Source organism: Cetorhinus maximus, chromosome 13 (genome assembly GCF_964194155.1).
Source record: "Cetorhinus maximus chromosome 13, sCetMax3.hap1.1, whole genome shotgun sequence".
NCBI lineage: Eukaryota > Metazoa > Chordata > Chondrichthyes > Lamniformes > Cetorhinidae > Cetorhinus > Cetorhinus maximus.
In genome coordinates, this window is record NC_135891.1 from 77,467,264 (window position 1) to 77,487,066 (window position 19,803).

General features: G+C 46.6%; 1 protein-coding gene and 1 non-coding gene across 2 annotated transcripts; both read right to left on the bottom strand.

Annotated features, from left to right (window-relative positions):
- Positions 1–2,572: 2,572 nt before the first annotated feature.
- Positions 2,573–5,223, bottom strand: klf2a (Kruppel like factor 2a). Its single transcript, XM_078555624.1, has 3 exons — positions 4,977–5,223; positions 3,831–4,725; positions 2,573–3,623 (listed from the first exon to the last, which is right to left on the bottom strand). Exons 1-3 carry the CDS (start codon positions 5,055–5,057, stop codon positions 3,448–3,450), a joined length of 1,152 nt encoding a protein of 383 aa, XP_078411750.1. The 5' UTR covers positions 5,058–5,223; the 3' UTR covers positions 2,573–3,447.
- A 7,705-nt stretch (positions 5,224–12,928) lies between these two features.
- Positions 12,929–13,119, bottom strand: LOC144689274 (U2 spliceosomal RNA). The gene has a single exon (XR_013578614.1). It is a non-coding gene; the product is annotated as a U2 spliceosomal RNA (small nuclear RNA).
- Between the last annotated feature and the right edge of the window lie 6,684 nt (positions 13,120–19,803).

Here is a 19,803-nt window from a genome sequence, read left to right on the forward strand (position 1 = left end):
CCCACAGTGCTGTTAGGGAGGGAGTTCCAGGATTTTGACTCAGCAACAGTGAAGGAACAGTGATATATTTCCAAGTCAGGATGGTGAGTGACTTGGAGGGGAACTTCCAGGTGGTGGTGTTCCCACGTGTCTGCTGCCCTTGTCCTTCTAGGTGCTAAGGTCGTGGGTTTGGAAGGTGCTTTTGATGGAGATTATAGCAAGACTTCTTCATTCCTGTACTCCAGTGCCCTCCCAATAAAGGCCAGCATGCCATTTGCCTTCCTAATTGCTTGCTATGCTTGTCTGCTAACTTTGAATGGGTAGACGATGGTTTTGATAGAGTAAATCAGCAAAAAATGATTCCAGTGGCAGAATGGTTGGTAACCAGAGGATACAGGTTTAATGTGATTGGCAAAAGAACCAGAAACGATACGAAGATAATTTTTAAAATTGTTGTAATCTGGAATGTACTGCCTGAAAGGGCAATGGAAGCAGACTCAATAGTAAATTCAAGGGAGAATTGGATAAAAATTTGAAGGAAAAAGTTGTCAGGCTGTAGGGAGAACAAACAGGGGCATGTAATGAATTGGCACAATGGGCAGAATTTGATGCTGTTTCATTCTATCATTCTATGAACAGTTCCATTCAGTCACAGGAGGTCAAGAGTAACCTAGCGCTAATGGCAAAGTTTATTCAACATTCTTTCTGTTAAACTTTTGACATCTTTCATGGAACACTGTTTTTGTTCCTGCCTTGTTATTACAACACTGAATTACTCTGCACCGATGGGATTGGGACATCGGGATCTCAAGCTTTACTTTGCTCTTAGTGCTTTGGGACATGATCTGCTCCTGATGTGGAAAGATGTTAGGAAGCTGTGGTTTACATCTCAGGCTGGGCGAGGTTGCTGCACCTTCCAATGCTGAACCTCAGCTGAGCTACAGCTTGCAGCTCCAGCTCTAGCTAACCGTAACCCAGTACAAAACCCCAAAAAAAAACACATCATAGAAAGTGAAAGGTAAAAGAGACACAGAGACAAAAGTATCTCACACTCCCAGTGAAATCCATGGAGGCTCAGGACCTTTGCAGAACTTCATTGTTTGAGTCAAATCACACATTTTCTTATTGATGGATTTTGTCCAACCTTAATTTTTTTGAAAAAAAGGGCGTTCTTTTAAATTTAAGGTATTTTTTACACTCCCAAACCTTTCCCTTCAGTGTCTCCCAGATGGAATGCACTGCCTGAGTGGATAGTGGAATCACAGATGTAATCACAACTTTGGAAGGGGTATGGGATATGTACTTGAAAAGGAAAATGAGAGGGCTTGGGGGAGAAGAGTGGGGGGCGTGGAACCAACTGCACAGTCTTTTCCAAGGGCCAGCATGTGCACAGTGGGCCGAATGGCCTCCTTTTGCGCTGTATCATTCTGTGAAAGTGATCCTGATTTGCCCTTTTGGGAAGTGGGCATTTGCTGTCACTAGGGCGTTGACATCGTCTACAGATGGGGACTGTGATAACGGGGAAGTGAGATATTCACAATAACATCTCCGCACTTTCAGATCAGTGAAAAGTATCAGAGATAAAGTTACATTTGTTCTGAGATATTGACGAGAAAAGGAGGTGGGGTGGGGGGGGGTGGTTGTGGGTGGGGAGGAAAGAATGTGATTTAAAAGCAGTTCTTAAGAGGGTACTGAGACTTTGCCACAAACATGCTGTTTACATTAATCTTTAAACCATTCCGGGACCATGTATAATTTCAGTCTCTTTTGATACGGGAAAATGAACACATGCAACTTTTTTCAAGTCCGTTCGAATTTGAGTCATCCCACAGCCCATTTCATAGAAAGCCCTTCTCCACCCTGAATCAAGGTCTGGATTAATTTTGTCCTTCCTTCTGAACCCCTATTATTTACAGTCCATTGGCACGGTTAAAATGTATGAGACAATCAAATTAAAGGTTACATGGGGAGGACACTCTGGACGCTAATCTGGAACTTTTTTAAATGTAGCAATCTGATTTTCTGTTCTCTGGGGCTGGGTGAGATGATGGGGGCAGAATTTTCATTTCCTATTCTGTATAATGTGCCCGTTTCAGTTCGTACTTAAAAATGTGCAAACCCCCGGCCCCCGCAAAACGCCCGGCCCCTCCTTGCCTCAGATGCAAAACACCGCCGATAACGAGCGGCAATAAGTGGCCAGTTTTAAAACCAGGTTTTTTTTCCCCTGATCTTCACCGGGAGCCGGATTCCGAGCATCCTCGTTCTCTCCTTTGTACTTTGTGGTCCGGCGAAATGTGGTGCCAAATGGGTCAAAATAACCAACCGACTATAAATCTCACTGCACAAAAAGGGGACCATTCGGCGCATCACGTCTCTCTCGCTTGCTCTTTCCCTATAGCCCTGCAAATTTGATTCTAATCCATATATATATATATATATATAGATTTTCATGAAATAGAAACTTATATTTCTTTACACTGGTCGAAATCCTTGTGTCCCTGCGCTACTGAATAGATGATGTACACATATTGAATGTCAAATGAAGTATTCAAAATGTTTTTTTTATGCAAAAATGAACAAAATAGGCAGTAAGTTGAAATTTGTCCAGTTTCTTTATATTTACAAAATACAATAATTTTTATTACAAAATAATATATACATATATTCATAGATTCAAGTCAGGTAAAATACAATTATTAATGACAAGACATCTAGCCCTGTATAGTGTAACTCGGAGATGGGATAGACATTGCATCATATTATTGCACCTCACACACTGTGAGAATCACTGTACTCTATACCGGAGTGAAGTCTGGTGCAGGGGGGAAACTTCAGCCGGTTGTCGTCGGACAGAGAAACGCAACATTCCCTCGAAACCCATCAGCGGGTCAACTCAAACTCAAAAGAAAAACCGGACACAATAATAATAAGGAAGAATATTAATTCGATTCGAAGCGTATTACAAGGCTACAACTGAGGGCAGTGAAACTAGCCGCGCTCCATACATCAACTGAATTCAGTTACTAGAAAGTCAGCCAAGACCTCGCTTAACTCTCTCTGTGTAACCTCGTCCCCTTCAAACAAATGGCAGGACCTGAACAAATATAGCAGTCATGTAAACTGTATACATTTTACCCTGTCGCTAGAATCATTCATTTAACAAGAGTCCTGGGACACACAAATCTTTTACTGACAGTTACTGTGGATTCTACCCACAATGTCCCTGGGGCGTTTGTGGAGTCCGAGATGGCCATGGCCTGCCCTCTGTCTCCCATTCCCCCTGTTCCAATTCGCCCACTTTGTCTCTGATCGGCTCTCTAGGGCGGTAGAACCAGCTACAGCTCCGCCAACGAAATGTTCCTCCTCGGTGTGTCATTAAATAATTGTCTTTGGCTGTGAGAAACACCTTTCTTTTTGTGAATATTTCTGACTGGTCTTTGAAGCTCTGGAAAGTCTCTGCGGGCCTTTTCAGATGTGTCTCTTCATGTGGAGGGCGAGGTGGTCGGACCGGGAGAAGGCTCTCTCACACATGTGGCACTGAAAGGGTCGGTGGCCTGTGTGTTTGCGGTAGTGACGGGTCAGCTCGTCGGAGCGGGCGAACTTCCAGCCGCAGCCTTCCCAAGTGCAGTGGTAGGGCTTTTCACCTAGAGAGAGAGAGGGGGCAAAGAGAACGGGTCAGAACCTCATCCAACTGGTCACAAAAAGCCATTACACCGTTACTGTTCAACACCATTTAAACTCCAGCGACTACTTCACTGGCTCCGAGCATTAGGGCGCTATACAAATGCAAGTTGGCTGAATTTCCGAAGGGATGAGTGAGCTTTGCTGCCGTTGGCAGGGACTGGCCTTACCTGTGTGTGTCCTGAGGTGAGCTTTCAGGTGAGAGCTCTTGGTGTAAGTCTTGCCGCAGCCGGCGTAGGTACAGGTGTGGGTGGCTGTCCGCTTCCTGGGCCAGGAGCGCCGGCCCCTCTTCGGCTTGTTTTCCAGGAGTTCCAGCGGGGATGAGGGGGGAGTCAGCATGAGCCGCTGGGCCGGGGAGGGCTGCAGAGCCACCGGGTCGTCGAAGAGGCCGTACTGGTTGGGATAGTGCATCTGGTGGTGGGCGAAGGGGTAGCTGGGCTGGTAGGGCACCTCCCCGGGGTGGCACAGCAGCTGGGTGGCCTGGCACTCCGAGTTCATCAGGTCCCCGGGGCTGAGCGGGGGGGTGACATTGCCGCCGGCGTGCGGGGAGCTGCTCAGTCGCTGCTGCTCGCTGTAAGCCACCATGCAGGGCACCGTGTCCTCCCGTTTGATCCGGAAGCAAGCCGGGCTTGGCACCATGCCCATCCCCTGCCCATAGCCCTCCATGCCCGGCTCGGCCTTGGGAGCCTTGGCTAAGTCCTCGGCGGGGAAGGCAGGGGTGAGCAGGAAGCGGCCGTGGACGGCACTGGGCGGGCAGTAGTCCGTGTCGGAGCGCAGCAGCTCGGACATCATGCTGTAGTTCGCAGGCTCCCCCGCCTCGGCCACGGGGTAGGCGAGAGAGTCGCCCTTCTGGTAAAATGAGGCGGCCTCCTCCTCGGGCACGGGGTAGTCCAGAGCGCCGACCGACTCGGGGCACATGGTGTTCGACAGAATAAAATCCATATCCAGCAAACTCAGATCATCCACAGCATCACTGGCTCGCGAGAAATTCTCCAAATATTGCATAAACTCCGTCATTGGGCACTCGCTCTGAGGCTGCTTCATCCCCGCCTCGTTTTTCCATTTCTGCAACAACAACAACAAAAAAATGAATTAAAGGAGAAAACGATTAGGCTCAAGTTTTCAAACTTGTCCAAAAAAAAAATGACTGCAAAATGAAAAAAAAAAACCAAAATCTTCAGAATCTGCAATATATTTCTAGAAATCACTGCATTCAACTCGTGTTGAAATCAGGTGAGGTGTGTGTGTGTGTGTGTTGTGTTTACATCACTCAGTGCACCGGCTGTCTAGAAAAAGTTTGTTAAAAGTTTCCTTACGTTATAATATTCCTGCTTCTCCCAGGTCTTGGGAATTGCAAATGTAGAAATGGACGGCAACATCGTGCCGCTCAGAGCCATCTCTTTCTCTCAAACTGCACGAAAATGTTGGCTTTTCTTCACCAAAAAAAAAAGTTTGCATGAAAGTTGGGACTCCCCACACCACTTGTCTTAAAGAGAGAGTCTCCGGCAAAAGTTTTAGCACAGGGACTGCGAGCTCGGATTAAGTACTGGTTTGAAGTTGTGCAGCGAGAGGCTCCGATTGGTAGGATATCAGCAAGTTAGCCGACAACTTGAACCAATTGCAGTTAGCTCAGGAAACACGTCCAGGATGAGAATCGTACGCGAGTAAATGTCCTAAATATAGCAGTAGTATATAAAGCGAGCACTGGTCTCGAGAGCGAGAGGCCGAGTGAAGCATCTCCAGGCGCCTTCCCCTCTTCTTAAAAGCTGTCAGCGTTGCTCCGTCTCCATAGGGACGATGCAAAACAACACACACACACACACATCCAACAGCACTGATGGACTGACGCCAAAGTGACGCAGGAATTTACTCAGGACAGCCCAGGTCCTCATAGCCGCACAGTGTTAGAGTGCAAAGGGAGAAAGCTTTCTAAATAATACTGCAGCTCGTTGTTTGTAAATAACTTGGCAGCTGCTGTGCGCACAGGTCGTTCGTGTTTAAAAATAACCTATTGAAAATGGGCAAGACAATTGTAATAAATTAGACAGGGGATTCCAGCCTCTAAACACAACTCTCAGCCAGAAAGTGGCTCAAACCTCTCGAACACAGGTGAAATTTGCTGATTCACCTGGGGTTTATTTTAAGTTCTGTCTCTTGGGCCGATTGAGCTTCACATAAAAATGCACGAATGTGTGTGTGTTTTTTTTTTAAATTGCGGCGCCTGGTTGCGTAGAACCATTTAAATAATTAGCAGTTTGAAAATATTGATGCCTTTGTGTGCATTGCTCTGACTGAGCGTTACCGTACGGAATACTAAAAGAAACCAGGAGAGGGAGGTTTAATCCAATCGGCAGAGGGCGCCTCCCGTCCACTGACAGCTTCAAAGCAGCAGAGCTTTCTTCCTCATTCTCACTCAAAAGACATTCTCACACACTCATATACATTCTCACATACTATACACATTCTCACACACTCATATACATTCTCACATACTGTACACATTCTCACATACTATACGCATTCTCACACACTCATACACATTCTCACACACTCATACACATTCTCACATACTATACACATTCTCACACTCTCATACACATTCTCACACTCTCATACACAAATTTCACACACATATACATTCTCTCACACTCATACACATTCTCTCACACTCATACACATTCTCACACTCATACACAAATTTCACACACTCATATACATTCTCACACACTCATATACATTCTCACATACTATACACATTCTCACACCCTCATACACAAATTTCACACACTCATACACATTCTCACACACATACACATTCTCACACTCTCATACACATTCTCACACTCTCATACACATTCTCACCCACTCTCATACACATTCTCACACCCTCATACACAAATTTCACACACTCATACACATTCTCACACACATACACATTCTCACACTCTCATACACATTCTCACACACTAATACACATTCTCACCCACTCTCATACACATTCTCACACACTCATACACATTCTCTCACACTCATACACATTCTTAACCACTCACACATTCTCTCACACTCGTACACATTCTCTCACACTCATACACATTCTCACACCCTCATACACATTCTCACCCACACTCATACACATTCTTAACCACTCATACACATTCTCTCACACTCATACACATTCTCTCACACTCATACACATTCTCACACTCTCATACACATTCTCACCCACTCTCATACACATTTTCACTCACTCCCATAGACATTCTCATATACTCTTATCACATTCTCACACTCCCATACACACTCTTACTCATACACACTCTCAATCATATACATTCTCACACACTTACTCGTACAGATTCTCTCTCACAGACACGATCCCACACACGCTCTCATACATTCTCACACACTGACACACACATACATTCTCACACACACGCTGACAGACACATGATCCCACACACACATACACATTCACACACACTCACACTTACATTCTCACACACACTCTGACACACACGTACATTCACACACACATATACATTCACACACACACTCTCACACATGTACTCACATTCTTACACACACTCTGACACACATACATTCTCTCACACACTTGCACATAAATTCTCTCTCACACAAATAGATTCTCATATGCTCACACATATTTCACACATGCACACACACACTCATACATCCTCACATATATTCTCACAAACATTCTCTCACACTCACACCTACATATGCATACACACATATACAGACACACACATATGCACACACACATATACATACACACATACACACACACATATATACGCGCACACACATACACACGCACAAAAACACACACATACCAACATAGGTCGGGATTTTCCGCCGTGTAGGTTGTGGCGGCCCAGCCAAAAGTCTATTGATTTTCGGTGAGGCTGGAAAATCCTGTCTAGTCTCACACACCAATTACACACTCTCATGTGTACACGCATTCCCTCTCACACACGTAAACACACTTACACATTTATGTTTTCTCACTGAGCCACTTGTGTTTGATTCTCCACCTACCATTGCTCTGAATCAGAATCACAGAATGATAGAATGGTTCCAGCACAGAAGGAGGCCGTTCAGCCCATTGTGTCGATTCTGGCTTTCAATAAGAGCAACTCAGCTAGTGTCACTCCCTAGCCTCTATTTTTCACTTCAGGTGCTTATCCAGTTCCATTTTGAAAGCCATGTTTGTATTTTCTCTGAGCTCCACGCTCTCAGGCAGTGCATTGCACATCCAGAAGACACATTTACACCCACCCAGTTGTACAACTCAGCTCCTGTCCATTGCTATCATAATAACATTTAATATGTCACTACCACAAATACAGGATTGAGCAAAGCCTATTTGACTGAATCTGCACAATTTCCCAGAGCTGGGAGTGTCTGTGTGTGTATATATATATATATATATGTCTGTGTGTGTATATATATATATATGTGTGGCGTGTGTGTGTATATATATATATATGTGTGTGTGTGTGGCGTGTGTGTGTGTATATATATATATATGTGTATACGTATGAATGTGTGTGCTTTTTTTACTTCATTCACTGGATGTGGGCATCACTGGCTGGGCCAGCATTTATTGCCCATCCCTAGTTGCCCTTGAGAAGGTGGTGGTGAGCTGCCTTCTTGAACTGCTGCAGTCCATGTGGTGTAGGTACACCCACAGTGCTGTTAGGGAGGGAATTCCAGGATTTTGACCCAGCGACAGTGAAGGAACGGCAATATATTTCCAAGTCAGGATGGTGAGTGACTTGGAGGGGAACTTCCAGGTGGTGGTGTTCCCATCTATCTGCTGCCCTTATCCTTCTAGATGGTAGTAGTCGTGGGTTTGGAAGGTGCTGTCTAAGGAGCCTTGGTATATTTCTCCAGTGCATCTTGTAGATGGTACCTGCTGCCACTGCTCATTGGTGGTGGAGGGAGTGAATGTTTGTGGATGTGGTACCAATCAAGCGGGCTGCTTTGTCCTTGATGGTGTCAAGCTTCTTGAGTGTTGTTGGAGCTGCACTCATCCAGGCAAGTGGAGAATCACAGAATCACACAGTGCAGAAGAGGCCCTTCGGCCCATCGAGTCTGCACCGACACATGAGAAACACCTGGCCTACCTACCTAATCCCATTTACCAGCATCTGGCCCATAGCCTTGAATGTTATGATGTGCCAAGTGCTCATCCAGGTACTTTTTAAAGGATGTGAGGCAACCCGCCTCCACCACCCTCCCAGGCAGCGCATTACAGACCATCACCACCCTCTGGGTAAAAAAGTTTTTCCTCACATCCCCCCTAAACCTCCTGCCCCTCACCTTGAACTTGTGTCCCCTCGTGACTGACCCTTCAACTAAGAGGAACAGCTGCTCCCTGTCCATGCCCCTCATAACCTTGTACACCTCGATCAGGTCGCCCCTCAGTCTTCTCTGCTCCAATGAAAACAACCCAAGTCTATCCAACCTCTCTTCACAACTTAAATGGTTCATCCCAGGCAACATCTTGGTGAATCTCCTCTGCACCCCCTCCAGTGCAATCACATCCTTCCTATAATGTGGCGACCAGAACTGCACACAGTGCTCCAGTTGTGGCCTCACCAAGGCTCTATTCAACTCCAACATGACCTCCCTACTTTTGTAATCTATGCCTCGATTGATAAAGGCAAGTGTCCCATATGCCTTTTTCACCACCCCACTAACATGCCCCTCTGTCTCTGTGTGTGAGAGCAGATAGAGTCCTCTCTCCTTGTGTTTGTCTCTCTCTGTGTGAGAGCAGATACAGAGTCCTCTCTCCTTGTGTTTTGTGTGTGTTTCTCTGTGTGAGAGCAGATAGAGTCCTCTCTCGTGTTTGTTTGTGTGTCTCTCTCTGTGTGAGAACAGATACAGAGTCCTCTCTCCTTGTGTTTCTGTGTGTCTCTCTCTGTGTGAGGGCAGATACAGAGACCTCTCTCCATGTGTTTCTGTGTGTCTCTCTCTGTGTGAGGGCAGATACAGAGACCTCTCTCCTTGTGTTTCTGTGTGTCTCTCTCTGTGTGAGGGCAGATACAGAGTCCTCTCTCCTTGTGTTTCTGTGTGTCTCTCTCTGTGTGAGGGCAGATACAGAGACCTCTCTCCTTGTGTTTCTGTGTGTCTCTCTCTGTGTGAGGGCAGATACAGAGTCCTCTCTCCTTGTGTTTGTGTGTGTCTCTCTCTGTGTGAGGGCAGATACAGAGACCTCTCTCCTTGTGTTTGTGTGTGTCTCTCTCTGTGTGAGGGCAGATACAGAGTCCTCTCTCCTTGTGTTTCTGTGTGTCTCTCTCTGTGTGAGGGCAGATACAGAGACCTCTCTCCATGTGTTTCTGTGTGTCTCTCTCTGTGTGAGGGCAGATACAGAGACCTCTCTCCTTGTGTTTCTGTGTGTCTCTCTCTGTGTGAGGGCAGATACAGAGTCCTCTCTCCTTGTGTTTCTGTGTGTCTCTCTCTGTGTGAGGGCAGATACAGAGACCTCTCTCCTTGTGTTTCTGTGTGTCTCTCTCTGTGTGAGGGCAGATACAGAGACCTCTCTCCTTGTGTTTGTGTGTGTCTCTCTCTGTGTGAGGGCAGATACAGAGACCTCTCTCCTTGTGTTTGTGTGTGTCTCTCTCTGTGTGAGGGCAGATACAGAGACCTCTCTCCATGTGTTTCTGTGTGTCTCTCTCTGTGGAAGGCAGATACAGAGACCTCTCTCCTTGTGTTTCTGTGTCTCTCTCTGTGTGAGGGCAGATACAGAGACCTCTCCTTGTGTTTCTATGCCTCTCTCTGTGTGAGGGCAGATACAGAGTCCTCTCCCCTTGTGTTTCTGTGTGTCTCTCTCTGTGTGAGGACAGATACAGAGACCTCTCCCCTTGTGTTTCTGTGTGTCTCTCTCTGTGTGAGGGCAGATACAGAGTCCTCTCTCCTTGTGTTTCTGTGTGTCTCTCTCTGTGTGAGGGCAGAAACAGAGACCTCTCTCCTTGTGTTTGTGTGTGTCTCTCTCTGTGTGAGGGCAGAAACAGAGTCCTCTCTCGTGTTTGTTTGTGTGCCTCTCTCTGTGTGAGGGCAGATACAGAGACCTCTCTCCTTGTGTTTCTGTGTGTCTCTCTCTGTGTGAGGGCAGATACAGAGTCCTCTCTCCCTGTGTTTCTATGTGTCTCTCTCTGTGTGAGGGCAGATACAGAGACCTCTCTCCTTGTGTTTCTATGCCTCTCTCTGTGTGAGGGCAGATACAGAGACCTCTCTCCTTGTGTTTCTGTGTGCCTCTCTCTCTGTGAGGGCAGATACAGAGACCTCTCTCCTTGTGTTTCTGTGTGTCTCTCTCTGTGTGAGAACAGATACAGAGACCTCTCTCCTTGTGTTTGTGTGTGTCTCTGTGTGAGGGCAGATACAGAGACCTCTCTCCTTGTGTTTGTGTGTGTCTCTCTCTGTGTGAGGGCAGATACAGAGACCTCTCTCCTTGTGTTTGTGTGTGTCTCTCTCTGTGTGAGGGCAGATACAGAGACCTCTCTCCTTGTGTTTCTATGTCTCTCTCTGTGTGAGGGCAGATACAGAGACCTCTCCCCCTGTCTCTGGGAGTGGCCTGGAGCTGTACTCTCTGGAACTACAATTCCCACAATGCAGTGAGTTGACATTTGGCTCTCTCAGTCAAGGAGCAGTTTTCCTTGACGTCAGCCCTGGGCAAACAGGGACGGGCAATGTTTGTATCAAAACACTGGTCGCTAGCGAGGAATTAAGCTGCGGCTGAGGCCGGGAGGCGCAAAAATGTTGAGCAATGTCTTGCAAACTTCTACATGAAGATTCAGTCCCAATGGGTGAAGGCTGCAGCCCCTGGTCAAAGAGGCAGTGCAGGGGAGGGGGGGGGGGGGGTATCCGGGACAGTGAGACCCTCAGTGCCAGGTTGTCAGGCAGCGCCAAGCCTTCTTGCTCCACGTTGTGAAACATTTCCCTCCTTCCTGACAAATATCTTTCTGATTTTTTAATAAAAATGCAAGTCATTCGGCCCAATGCAATCTTCAGTTTCGGTTTTTTTACCTGTTTACTGCAGATTTCCTCACGAGTAATTGAAGGTTTCGCAAATGAAACCTCATCGAGCGGGGAGACAGAGAGGGACCGAGAATCTGCTGGATGACAGGAACATTAAACTGAGTTTTCACAGATTGTCACGGATGCATTTTTTATTCATTATTAACTCTTTGTTTCCCCTCGGTCCCTCCGCTAGCGCCAGATTCCAGGCGCCAGCCTGGGACTTGATGCAACATTGATTGGAATGACAATGGGGGCCTATCAAGGGTCATTAAAGCTTCAATCTTCCCTCACAACACACAGCAGGTGCTGAGCTCCGAGCTGACGTCCCAGGACCTCTCCTGCTGCATTGTGCTGACAATGCGACTGACAGACTCCGCATTCTTAACGTGCCTTCCTGCAGATTGTGCATTGTTTAGGGTCAATGCTGCATAGATTTCACCTCCGTAACATGAAGCTCATAAGCGTCTTAATTATAACATTGTGATGGGACTGTATGACCTCAATCCTGCCTGCACCTACTTCAACCCCATCAGCTCAGTGCTTTAAAAAAATTCTATTTCCAATTGTTTTTATATTTGTGCATGGGATGAGGGTACCCCCCCCCCCCCCGGCCAGGTCAGCTGCCCATCCCTAATTGCCCCTTGAGGTGGTGGTGGTGAGTGGTCTTCTTGAACCGCTGCAGTCCATGTGGTGTAGGTACACCCACAGTGCTGTTAGGAAGGGAGTTCCAGGATTTTGACCCAGTGACAGAGATATATTTCCAAATCAGGATGGTGAGTGACTTGGAGGGGAACTTCCAGGGGAACTTCAGGGGGGGAAGTTCAGGAGTGGGCACGTGCGGGCCTGCCCAGCGTGATGCCCACCAGGAAGCGCTATGCACCCCATGTGTGGGCGATGGGGAGGGGAATTCCCTAAGCCGAGAGTGCACTCTTTCACGCGCTAAGTGCTGCCTCAGGGAGATCGGCACCAAATTCAAAAATGTGAAATATAGAAAAATAAAATTTCCCTGACATGTCCCCTCATGTGACACTGTCACATGGGTTGGGACATGTCCATCATTTTTAATTAAACTCTTAAAAACCTACATGAAACCTCATCCCACCGGTGGATGAGGTTTCACGTTTTTTCTAGTTGCTGCCGGGGCTCCCAGCCTGCCCAGAAACCTTAAGCAGATGTTTGTAAGAAAACTATTTTTAAACATTGAAAATCCCCTGGAAAGGGGGGGTGCACCGTTCCCAGAGATACTGCAATACCGGGTCGATGCGTGGAGTGGACGGAGCAAGCCCCTATTCCATCTCCCTGCTCCAAAAATCAATTTAATATATGGTCCCCAGATAAGGGACGTATCAGATATTAAACTGATAAGAACAGATACTACACTTGATCTTAGCCAAAAGGCCGAGGTTGGACAGGTCTATTAATTATTTCAATTACTTTTTAACTAGCCTCAATTGGCCATTGACAAGTCGGTGGGTGGGCAGATGATTCGGCTGCGCCCCCGCTGACCTTAAAGTGGAAATGCCGCAGGGTGATGTCGGGAGTTCTGCCAACATCATCCTGCTTCATTTTACGTGTCGGTGAGCGGGCCCCGCACCCCCCCCCCCTCCCCCTGCTCGCCAAACTCAATATCCTGCCCTAGGTGGTGGTGTTCCCATGTCTCTGATGCCCTTGTCCTCCTGGATGCTAGTGGTCGTGGGTTTGGAAGGTGCTGTCGAAGGAGGTTTCCGTGGTGAGTTGCTGCAGTGCATTTGTAGATGGTACACACACTGCTGTGATGTAGGACACTTTAATATATCTGCTGCCCTCCTGCTCTCTTGTGCATCCCCAGATGTTGATTAAGGGATTTATATTGCCCACAATACCAGATAGAACTCCCCTGCTCTTCTTCGAAATAGTGCCATGTGACCTTTTACATCCACCTGAGAGGGCAGACCAGGGCCTCAGTTTAAAGCCCCATCCAAAAGACAGTGTAGCACTCCCTCAGTATGGCACTGAAGTTTCAACCTAGGTTATGACCTCATTTCTCTGGAGTGGGGCTTGAACCTACAATCTCTTAAGGGGGGAGAGATCATGGCCTGACATTGTAATTGTAATTGTGTATGCCAATGTATGAGCTCAGCCTTCAGCCAACTGAGAAAAAGATTATTTGAAGGTCAGGATCTCAAACCCAAGACTAAGGTCATGGTTTCCTGGGCAGTAGTGATTCCCATGCTCCCAGCTGCTTCAGAGACTTGGACAGCCTACAGCATGTACCTCAAAGGACTGGAGAAGTACCATCAGCGATGCTTTAAGAAGACCCTCCAAATATGGTGGCAAGAATGATGGTCCAACAGCAGCATCGCCTCCCAAGCCAACTTATCCAGCATCGAGATGCTAATCACTTAAAACCAGCTCCCTTGGACAGGACCTGTTCACTGTATGCCTGACTCCAGACTTGCAAAGCAACTGGTCTACTCAGAACTGAGTTGTGTTCCCAGGGGACAGCAGAAATGCTTTAGGTATGTCCTCAAAGTGTTCTTGAAGAGGTCAAACACTCTCACCAGCTCATAGAGACCCTGGCTTGTGACCGGCCAAAATGGGAAATGTTCATTCGGGAAGGCGCCGAACACATCGAGACGCTTCATCAGGAACATGCAGAGGTGAAGTTGAGGCTTTGGAGAGACAGCACAAACCTCCTAACAACCCATCTACCCAACCCCTCAAGCATCACCTGCCCCACATGTGGCAAAGGCTGCAGATCGCACATTGGTCATATCAGCCATCTCAGAACCCATGGACCTATGTTACTCAGCACCGATGGTAGCGATTTGAAATTGAGGTAGCAATCTATCGGTCCATCCCCACTCCACCCCCATTTTAACTTGGACTATCCGCTGAACATCTCTTGAATCAAATGGGTGCCTCATAAATCCATGCAGTTCAGCACCCTACTCATCACATACAGTACCCTACAGAAACTCTGAGGGCCTATGTGATGAAGCCTAGGGCTCTAGGCACTACCGACCAGTGAAACCCAATAGAAATGAGGAAGAGATCCAACAACAACTTGTTAGTGCCTTTAATGTAATAAAATGTCCAAGGCTGCTTCACAGGAGTGATATGAGGTAAAATCATACACCAAGGCAGAGGCAAATAGCTAATAGGTTTTAAAGACTGTTTTAAAGTGAGGTGGAGAGGGTTAGGGAGGAAATTCCAGAGCTTAGGCAGCTGAAGGTATGGCTACAATGGTAGAGTGATTAAAATCGGGGATGCCCAAGGGGCCAGAATTTGAGAAGTGCAGATATCTCAGAGCATTGTGGGACTGGAGAGAGATTATGTGATAGGGAGGGGTGAGGCCACAGAGGGATTTGAGAAGGATGAAAATTTTAAAACCGAGAGTCAATGTGTAGGTCAGGGATCACAAAAAGGTGAGTCGATTATTACTGGGAAAGGAGGAGCAGAAGTACTCTCCGATTCTACAAGAACGATAACTGAAGCTTCTGAGGCCCATGCACTCAGAGTTCTGCCCATGCAGAGTCGGTGGGGTGATCCCGATCAGGATGCATGTGGCCTTCAGACACCATGTACAATGTCTTAAATCACTGGCATATCTGAGAGCAGCTAGCTCAGTATGGACTAGGGATCAAACCCAGGATATTTCCAGCCTGTAACAGGTGGGTTTTCATTTTCAACCATTAGGTGTTAAACATTATCCTTACACTTTCCTTCCCCTTGTCTAAACTGAAATAAAGACTGCTGGATTCTGTCAGAGTTGTTATTCACAATGCCTCCCAGTGAGATTTTTCTTTCTGTTCTATGTCTGAGTAATATTTAATGCTCTGTCACTGAAGATGAATATCCACCTCTAAATATCCATCCCTAGTTTGTCTACCAGCTGTGAACTATCAACAACAATAACAAGAATAACTCATAGCAAAACATCACAAGGTGCTTTCACAGTAACATTATTACACAGAATTTGACACCGAGTCACATAGGGAGGCACGAGGACAGGATTTTGCTCAAGGAGATAAGTTTTAAGGAGAGTCTGAAGGTGGAAGGTGAGATGGAGAAGTTTAGGGACTCTAAAGTTTGTGCCCATCTTTCCTGGGACTCCATATTTGAATCCCTCCAGTCAGTCCTTGCTACTGTAACGAAACACCTCTTATTGAAGTCACAAATGTTATCCTGTGTGACTGTTATAAGGGTAAACTGTTCTCCTCCACCTTCTCAACCTGTCTGCAGCCTTTGACACCATCCTCCTCCAACACCTCTCCACTGATGTCCAGCTGGGTGCGACTGCTCTCACCTGGTTCCAGTCATGCATATATAATTGGAACCAGAAAATCACTATCACTGGCTTCTCTTCCCATCACACACCATTACCTCTGGTGTCCCCCAAAGATCTATCCTTGGCCCCTTCCCATTTCCAATCTACATGCAGCCTCTTGGCAACATCTGAAAACACAATGTCCATTTTTACACATACACTGACCACACGCAGCTCTACCTCATTGTGCCCCTCTCTCGACTCCTCTACTGCCTCTAAGTTGTCACACTTCTTGTCTGACATCCAGTACTGGGTGAGCAGAAATTTCCTCCAATGAAATATTGGGGAAGACTGAAGCCATTGTCTTTGAGCATCAACACAAACTCCACTCCTTCACCACCAACTCCATCCCTCTCCTTGGGAACTGTCTGAGGCTGAACCAGGCTGTTCATAACCTTGGTGTTATATTTAACCCAGAGATGAGCTTCTAACCACATATCCATGCCTTCGCTAAGGCTACCAATTTCTACCTCTGTGATACTGCCCAACTCCACTCCTGTCTAAGCTCACCAGTTGTTGAAATTTCTATGATTTTGTTAACTCTGGACTTGACTATTTCAATACACCCCTGGCTGGCCTCCCCCATTCTACTCTTTATAAACTTGAGGTCATCCAAAACTGTGCTGTCCATACCCTGACTTGCACCAAGATCTGTTTCCCTACTACCCCTGCGCTCGCTGACCTACTTTGGCTCCCGGCCAAGCAACAGTTTTATTTCCAAATTCACCTCCTTGTTTTCAAATCCCACCATTGCCTCACCCCTCCCTATCACTGTAATCTCCCCAGCCCCTCAATGCTCTGACATCTGCACTCCTCTAATTCTGGCCTCTTGAGCATTCCCATTTTAATCATTTTGCCTTTGGTGGTCGTGCCTGGACCTTAAGCTCTGGAAGTCTTTAAGACTTTAAGACTCCCTACCTCTTTGACCAAGCTTTTGGTCGCCTGCATTAGTATGTGGCTTTATGTCAAATTTTGTTTTTTAATGCATCTGTGAAGTGTCTGGATGTTTTATTAAATTACATTATATTTATATGACATATAAGTACAAGTTGTTCTTGTTGTGGGAGGGTATTCCAGAGTTTAGGCTTGGCAATTGAAGGCATGACTACCAATAGCGGAGCGATTAAAGTCTGGGCTGTTTAAGGGGTCAGAGTTAGAGGAGTGTTGAGGCTTCAGAGGTTTTTGAGACAGCCGGAGATTACAGAGATAGGGAGGGGTGAGACCATGGAGGGATTTGAAAACTAGAATTAGAATTGTAAAATTGAGGCGCTGCTTAACCAGGAGCTGGTGTATCTCTGTGATACCTGGGGTAACTGTGTCAGGCAGCCGCCTTCTGATGATGCACTGTGAACACTGTTTTAGTTCCAGGTTTTTCTTTTAATGAATAAGACAAGGTTTCTCACTCTTTGTGAACACAGTGCCCTGAGGCCCCTCCGGACAATCACACAGACGCAGCGGAGTTCAAATCAATGCTATGGGAGCCTGACCTATTTTGTGTAACAACGGAGTTATTGGTTGTCATTGTGTTAATGGTTTGCCCAGTAGGACTCACCTTTTTAGCTGCTAATCTTTTACCTGTTTATTGAAGCAAGAGTCTCTTACCCCCACCCCCGTCCCCCACCACCCTCCCGTTCAGTGCTCAAGATACATTAGAGCTGTGGCTAGGTCGTTTTTATTGATTCTTTGACAGTAGTGCTGATTTCAGTGTCCACATCCATCCTGTGCCAACCCCAAGGCAACCTTCCCAGTGGTGCAGAGGCTGGGTTAAATTACTAGGTCATTTCCCCAGTAAGGATGTTGCAGGTTGTATGATCCACACACCAAGAGGCCACAAAACCCAGAGGTCCGCCGTTGTCATTTGGGGAATGCCAACCAATCCAGGAGTTAAAGATTAGTCGTCTGTACCCTTGGGTGAACAACCAATGGGAAAGGTTGTAACGGCATTAAAATTCAGTTGAACAACTTTATGAATTAGTTATGAAAGGATTTGGTGATCGGGGAAAGAGGGTGAGTGGGACAGTGTGAGGCAGGCAGTCATGTGATTAAATCTCCATGAATACATTCGACCAGATTTGTTAATCCTACTTTACCCAGATTCTGCTCTAATCAATAGGCACACTTGTCACAGACTAAATGGAAACGTCACTGTTAATTGTTGCAATGCCCTTGTTGCATTATTAGGAATTGCTGATAGTTGTGAATCACACTAATATTAGCACTGACCTGGAAATACTGACATAATGACTTTGATTTTTAAAGGGAGTCGATGTGGGCACGGTGTGTGGGGGAGCCCGGGTAGCTGCTAAGAACTTGGCAAGGCCAGGGATGCGGAGACAGGGCCAGTCTCATGCGAATAAAACTCTGCAGATTCCTGCCTGATACTGGGCCTGGGAGCAGCGGGAGTGGGAATTTAGCAACAGGAGGCCACAGCCAGGGTCCCGCAGGAGCAGGGCGCAGTAACCAAGGAAACGCAGGAATGGACGCTGTAACCAGGGGCGCTGCTGATATATCTGCTGTCCTCCTGCTCTCTTGCGCATCCCGGATGCTGATTAAGGGATGATGTTGACATGTAGGAACAGTCCCCTGCAGCCAGTGTCGGAGGATCTTTGGGAATAATGGGCAGTGTTCAGCCTGCTGATCCTTACGGAATTCAGTCAGGCAGATGCACTTAGGGAAGATGGTCAGTAGCGGGAGAGGGTGGCAGGTTCTGTGTGGTAAATAGGTTGGGTCTGTGGGCAGGGTGGTAGGTTCTGTGTGGTAAATAGAGTGGGTCTGTGGGCAGGGTGGTAGGTTCTGTGTGGTAAATAGAGTGGGCCTGTGGGCAGGGTGGCAGGTTCTGTGTGGTAAATAGAGTGCGTCTTTCCTGTGGTGAAGTAATAATAAATTTTGGTGCTGGTGACATTGCAGGTTAAATAGGCACTGGCCTACTTTTAGCAGGAGCCTTCCTGAATGATCACTATGACTATTACAATGGTTTGGATTCTGGATTATTTATGTAGGATTATAAATCGTCACTCGACCTCATTGATAGGGGTGGGGGGATTAAGATGAAGGGTGACAATGCAGACAGTGACATTGCAGTTCCAGGTGTGCTGCGTTATCTCACTGTGTCATGGGACCAGCACTTTCCTCTTGGCCTTGTCACTGCCCCCTGGCTCTATGTAGGACTGGGCAATCCTGTCTCCATTGTAACCGACTGGCATTGAATCATTTCACAATGACAGGAACTTGATTTTCTGAAGTTTTCCCCATTTTATAAAATGCTTGCTGACTGGTTTGGAGCCTCACTCTGGGATCAGCTCAGTTCACTGATTCCCTTTGACATTGACCTGGATTTAATTGGGATTTTTGAAGCTTGGATACTGTGAGTTGGCTCCTTTATCCCAGAGCCAGACTTCAGGCGCGCAGAGAGATTTAACAGTGTGAATGTACGGAGCTAGTCCAGAAATAGCGGACTCCATGGATTTGCGTTCAAACAGAATCAGTACAAAAGCAGTTTAGTTCACTCAGGAGGGAGCCCAGTATGTATTAAACTAGGATAACAGTGGGATTGTTCTCTCTTATCGGACTGGCTCTGGGAAACCATTGTATAGTACAATTATAATAAGGTACAGTGTGGATACAGGGTCTTTATTTATATCAGGAGAAATTAATGAGGCTGAAAATTGATAAATCTCCTGGACCTGATGATCTACATCCCAGAGCATTGAACGTGGTGGCTGTAGAGACAATGGATGCATTGGTGGTCATCTTCCAAAATTTTATAGATTGTGTAATTGTGTCTG